Consider the following 6,647-nt stretch of genomic DNA (forward strand, 5'->3'; position numbering starts at 1 on the left):
AATCATTAGGATAAATTTTATTTATGGAGAGCTAATATTTCCATAAAATCCAAGGATGCAGTTGTTCCAGGGTTCTTTAAAAATTGCCCTGGCTAATAATCACTATGAAAGAATTCGTTTTATTTCTCCTTATATTGTCAGATACTTCATGTTTATACATATATTTGAAAATTCAGTTCCTTTTTTTTTTTTCCAGTTACTGTTAACCTTAATAATGTGAATGTGGAGTTTCATGTTTGGAACTCAGTCTATTTAAAACATTTCTTTCTCCAAGTCTCCAGTTCTAAAGTCTGCCCCAGAGCTTGATCATGGTTGGAGAATAGGGATTGATTAGGCATCCTTTGCAGAATCATTACTTGAATTGGAATTACATTGGCTTTCCAGTGAGAGAAAAGTTTTCTTTGTGAAATTTTGGCTTGAATTTTGAAAAGCTTCCCGCTTTTCAAAATATTCATCCACATGGGTGTTGATGTAAATTGCTTTGTTAAATTATTAAAATGTTTCCATTCTCCTAGAATGCTAATCTCATTGTTTTGTCTAGATATTTTTAGTTTGATGTTAAGTTGCCTAGGGTTTTTCCCTTTGATTTTGGGAAGTGGGCAAAGGGAGTGGGTTTGACCTTTTGTTTTTAATCTGACACATCTGCTTGCTGAGACTTAAATATTATCTGTCACAGGAGTATCACAAGAGTGTGGAGAGAAGAAACAATAGGCAAATATCAAACAATTATCAAAAACGTGGAGGGTAAAAAGGATTTCATTATTTTTCTCTGAAAACATCTGTTTAATTCTTGACATTTAGTATAGATCACAAATATATATATTTTTTAAATTAGGGGGAAACTATTCTTAAGCTTTGCCTCATTCAGAAAAGGATGCGAACTGTGAATAACCACATATTTAGGACTACTGAAGAACTTTTTAAAAGTTACTTAGGAAAGATTCTGCTGGGTTCTTCTATGAAAAGAAACATTTTTATGTCAACTACAATAGCTGTGGCCTTACTAAATGAGAAATGTAGGGTACTTCACAAGAAAAGTTAGGAAGTGAAGCTAACTGTAACAGAAAGTGAAACTGATTTGACGAATTTTTTTTTTTCTGTTGCCTCAGTGCAGACAGAACACAGCTTCTCCAGTGACCAATCTGTGTTAAAGGAAGTAACCCCAACAATATTTTTATTACTAAATTTAATATATATCAGAATCCCACTGATGTTATTTTTATTATTATTTTGCATTTTAAAGATAATTTTCTGGGACAGATATATTTCATGCAAATTTTACTTCTGTTTGAGAAATTTCTTTTGGAAAGAACAAAGGTGTACTAAAAATGTAGGGTTAGTTGTTGGTCAGAAAACTCAAGGCCTTTTCAACTTACCCTCCAGCTGAACGTGTTGCAGTTACAGTATACTGTCAGGGAGTTTAAGAAAGATTTGTGCTATTTCACTGCTGGACCTTTCTGGTATGAAATATTTTTAATTTCTCAGAGCTCTTTGCTTCTTTAGGAATTGCAATGTATTCGGTAGGGAATGAGCTTGGTTGCCTCTGAGATCGGAATTGACTCAGGAAATTACTGTCCGTTTTACCAGGAATTAGTTGCTTGGTAAAGTGCTGTATGATGCAAGTACTCTGTGTCTGCTTAGAGTGTTAACAGTGATACAGAAATGCCAGGTTTGTTTCATAAATATGCCTGTTCATTAGAATAAAGGGTGTTCTTACATTTTTCTATTTCCAAGATGCCAGTAATGGTGAATTAGTTGATCAAGTTGATTTTCAATTAAAATTTCCTGATGAAGGCGTTCTTAACTCTCTTAAATGGCTACAGTACGATGCCATATTCGGGGAATAGTGTTCCCAAGTACTTTTAGGCACCAAACGATTGTTTTAAAAAAGTTTTGAAAACACATGTATCTATTAGATGTTAGCAATGTATAACAGGCTTCAAGTAGGAGAGATGTTGGGAAATTGAAATCTATAGTTTCTTATTAAGGGCCTTAGTGAGTTTTTCATTCTAGCTACCCATTACTTCATGTTGCATTTTTCATGTTGATTACAATGAGTTGCTTAGAAACTGTTTTATTTATTCTGCCCATCAGAAGTAATAGATCTTTTCTGATGAGAATTTTGAGTCTGTGTATTTTCAGTGTTACTGTGTAATAAGAATTAATAATTGAAGGCAACACTATCTTCCCTCTAAAAGCAACCTTTAAATTTCTTAGTTAGTAAATGTTTAGTGGGCAACTCTAATTCCCTATTTGCTGAGAATTTTCTATATTGGAATTGAGAAGACTCCCCTTATAGAGGGGATTAGGTATGAGGTAGCCTGCAAGAAATGGCGTTATTCTGGAGAACCTGTGCATTCTTCAGTAACGGAGTATTTATTTCCTCATGCTATTTGCCTGCCTAGAACTCGCAGAAAATAAGGCTGCTGGCTGATGTAATGCCTTTATGAATATGCATTCTCTATGCAATAAATTGGAAGGAAATAACTTAGAGATTCCCCTCAATTTTGAATAGACCTCCTTAGCTTGAATGACTGACCTTCTGCCAGTTTAGCAACTTCTTGGCTAACAAAATAATGCTTGCTTTCAACATTTAACAATACTTAAGATACGTGTGCTTGTTAGTGTCAGAGATGGACAAATTGTAGGTGAAGATTTGTATTCTGGCTGCCAGTACGGAAAGTTTGGTGGAAATAAAACTGAGAGGCGGAATGAAAACCTTGGCAGAGATGTCAAAGCTGGAAGCGATTTGGTGCTGGAGTTCCTGTTGAGCATCTGTGGGCCACTCTTCAGGGCCGTGCCGCCTTTTAGTATTCCTGTTAGCTTGGGATGCTCTGAAGGAAGGGCTTTCTGGCAGAAACCACAGGTCCCGTGTACTTGAAAAGCAGCAGCCATTGCTCCTGTAGGATATAGAAGAGAGGTGTTTGGGGGCCTGCTGTACTGCCCAAGAATACCTCACTTGTCTCCTAGAATTTGTTTGGTATGACCCATTTTCATAATCATATATCTTTCTCAGTACAGGTGAGAGAAAGCTGGCTCATCAAAGTTGAGCTTTATTTGTTCAAGACAATTGTTTGGCCCTTTTTTAAATTAAAAACAAAACTAGTTTGAAGTTTGTAGGAGGATCTCAGATGCCTTATTCTGGGATACTTCACCCAGTTTTTGATTCTCAACTCTGAAACCTTGGCCCTTTCAAAAAAGGTTGCCAGCAAGTGAAGATAGTTAACAAAGCAGTGATAAGCCTGGTAACAGGCCTTCCATTTGGATGAATTGGTTGGGGGGTGAGGGGTTGCAGTGTTATCTGGCTGGATGGATCTGTGGCTTGGAAATGTTTCCAAAACAGAATTCTCTGCTTTGTGAAAAGGTTTTTCATATGTGCTTTTAAGCCATTAGTTCAGAGTTGCCTGGAATTGGGCATGTTCTTCATTAAAAGATAAAAATAAAAATCATTGATTGATTTAAGAGAGAGTGACCGACATGGTGGTAGTTACACTTACTTGGGCATTCATTGGCTGGTTCTTGCACGTGCCCCGACCGGGGATCAAACCCACAACCTTGGTGTATCAGGACGACACTCTAACCAACTGACCTACCTGGCCAGGGCCCATTCTGCGTATTTTTAACTTGCTCTTTCAAATGAGGCTTGGGGAGGAGAAAAATACATCTTTGCCGTTGTCTCTGAGAGCTTTAAAGTTGACTTTGGTTAAGTGTAGCTGCTTGGGGATGGATATGGCAACAGGGATTGGGCTAAGATTCCACTCTTCTGCTAGTTAAATTGGACCTGGAACCACCACAGAAATTCCATCCACTACTTTGAGAACAACAGTCCCCAGCCCAGGCTTTCTACCAGGCAGTAGACTGCTGCCTTTCCTTGTTGAGCCAACTTCTCAAACTTGGCTGGCTCCCCAGATGAGAAGCCAAGATTTCTGCTGATGGTCCTCAGCCAAGTTCACTTACAATCCTCTAACCGAAAGACTTGTCCATTTGAGTCCTTTCAGGGCTCAGTGAATGGGAAGGGGGTAGTGTATTGTGGGCATGAATTTGGTGTTAGATTATACTCAGCTCCATCCCTCTAGAGTAGGCCTGAGCAAACCAAGTTTACTTGATTCTAGCCTTTTGAGATTTGCAGGGCTCTCCCAGAAAGAAAACAATTAGAATTTTATTTGTATCAACAAGAGGGATTATGGGTAACTCTGGTGTCACTGTTTCTGTGCACAACTCTTAAGCTGGGAGGAGGGCCAGGAATCAGGGTGATTTAGTAGACCAGAGTATCTTGGGCTGCTGCTGGAGACCAAAGCTGGGCGATTAATTTGCATGTAAATAAGCCAGCTTAGGGAGTATGTTGCAAACACCGGAGAGGCAGATAGAAGCCAAATGCCATCTCTCAGCCTTCTAAACTCTGTAGATGTAGTCCAGGTTAGAACTTACTTACCTGTATAAGTGACTAGAGAGAACAGTAGGTTAGAAAAGGACACGGGACTTAAATATGTTTAATTCCTCGAGCTATTTCATACTGCTATTTGAGGCATCTGCAATTTTCTGCCCTAATGTTGTATGATACAGTATACTACCTCTAGCCTCAGGGAATCTTTCTAAGCTTGATCTTCCCTCAGATTCCCCATAAATTCCTTATTATCACCGAAGTTCAGCAAACACTCATTTTACAGTGAATTTAGACTTTAAAAAATTAGGAGGGCCTTAGTAGTGCTCCATGCCTCTGCCCTAAAAGTGAGTGCTGTGTTCTGGAGAACCAAGGCTGTGATGGGAACCATGTGTCTAATTCAGCAGATAGGTGAGGTGTTGTGCTTGAGAGACCAGGAAGTAACTAAAATTACCACAGCTGCTCCCAGCCTCCTCTTCCTCTGTAATGACTCAGACTTTTAGGATTAAATAATAGAATTTCAGGTTCTTTCATTCCCACATCTTGTTTAATACAAGGATTCATTTGAGGCTTTCTTGTGCTGATTATTTACTCTTGTTGCTCCATTTTTAAAATTCCTGGTGTTCTGTCTGGGTTGATTAAAGCTACCTGAACTTCCCTTATACAGACTTGCTCCTTAGGTTAGCTCAGTGCACCCTAGCGTATTAAGGTAAAATTCTAAGTGTATTATTTTCCATAATTCCCAAGGTGTAGAAAGTTCTTGCTTAGCTGGAATGAGCATTTGTGTTCCATTTGGAGGGAATGCACCTTTAATGGGGACCTGCGGAGCTCTAGCACTGCTCTCCAGCCATTCCTGATTGGTTGGCAGTCTTCACCCCTCTCCAGCTGATTGTTCTTGTTCTTTTGTGAGTCTAAGCAAGGCAGGATAAAGACTTTGGCTTGTGGGTATTTAGGTGCTGCCAAATAAGCATGACCTGCCACAGGTGCCCAAGGATATTTATTCAGAGCCCTTACCTTTCCGTCACAGCCTGTGTGAGGGGAAGCCTTTGGCAGGATGGCACCCTGGATCCACTTTAAAAAGAGAGGGTTTCAGAATGCAGTTGGGGTCTAGATCAGCTTTGTCAGAATGATCTCAGAGTCATGTTTTCGGGTTTTTCCAGAGGTTTTAACTTTAGCGAGCGGGAGACCACAACAGACTCGTGCTGATGGGTTTCACATGGAAAGAAGCATTGGCACCAATGCCCTAGCTCCCATCCTGGGCACCCACCATGGGGAATCGCTGACTTACAGTGGGGGCGATCACACCTTATGAAAGGGCCCACTGGAGCTTTTGCTGGGTCAACCTCCCAACCATGGACTGGCGGCTTTTCTGTCACATAAGTAAGTTATGGGGGAAGACTGATGTAGGAGAGTCATACTCTGTCCCCTTGAATAACTTTTACTTTACTTATGCATGAGCTGGATGCATCGAGCTACTTTGGATGTTCCTGTCACAAGGCTTGCTCACCCTTTTTCCCCCTTTAGCAGAGCCTAATTCTGGAGATTCCTAACTGCCCACCTCGACAAATCCTTCCCAGTCCATTCACCAGGGACTGCGCTGACAGCATATTCTTCCTGGCTGTAACCCACTCACCTGTACCAAGCAAAAGGAGTGACGTTGCTAATATGCTCTTTCTTCTAGGCTGACAAACGGGCTCATCATAATGCACTGGAACGAAAGCGTAGGGACCACATCAAAGACAGCTTTCACAGTTTGCGGGACTCGGTCCCATCACTCCAAGGAGAGAAGGTGAGTTTATTGAGAAAGCTGGGTGGCCATCGCTAGGTTGGTACTTGGAGTGGAGCTTACTAGTAGCAGAACACTCACCTATCTGGAAAGAAATGGAGTCAGGTTTAAGACACCAGTAGTAATTGTCTTTTAACTTAGTATTGTTTGTAATAAGTTACTCATTCAAGAATTATTATAACAATACACTGTCATATAAAGAGGAGCCCGTAGTAGTTTGGGATAACACTAAGGGTTCCTGAGGTCAATGATTCCCTAGACCTCCATGAAAATTTCTTTCGCATGGCTCAAAGTTAATACTTAAATGAAACCTCCCAAGAATGCAGGTGAATCAGCTTGGATACCAGTGACTTCCCCATTCCAACAGCTGTTATTTCAAAGGCTGATAAAGAGCATTTTAAGCTGTGGGACAAAAAACTTAGATAAAGAGCTATATTCATATGAAATGGAAGGAAAAAATTATTGATTTTCCTCCCCCAT

At 40.1% G+C, this 6,647-nt stretch overlaps 1 protein-coding gene across 8 annotated transcripts in view; it reads left to right on the forward strand.

Annotated features, from left to right (window-relative positions):
* Positions 1-6,647, forward strand: part of MAX (MYC associated factor X) — a 28,879-nt gene that overhangs the window by 8,042 nt on the left and 14,190 nt on the right. For all 8 annotated transcript variants that reach the window (XR_001513243.1, XM_015561552.1, XM_015561553.1 and 5 more), the window contains one exon: positions 6,063-6,170. Coding sequence is in view for 7 of the 8 variants with exons in the window: in XM_015561552.1 (XP_015417038.1) it covers positions 6,063-6,170 (108 nt within the window). In the remaining variant the exon portion in view is untranslated. The remainder of the gene's footprint in view (positions 1-6,062; positions 6,171-6,647) is intronic.

Source organism: Myotis davidii, unplaced genomic scaffold (assembly GCF_000327345.1).
Source record: "Myotis davidii unplaced genomic scaffold, ASM32734v1 scaffold337, whole genome shotgun sequence".
Lineage (NCBI taxonomy): Eukaryota > Metazoa > Chordata > Mammalia > Chiroptera > Vespertilionidae > Myotis > Myotis davidii.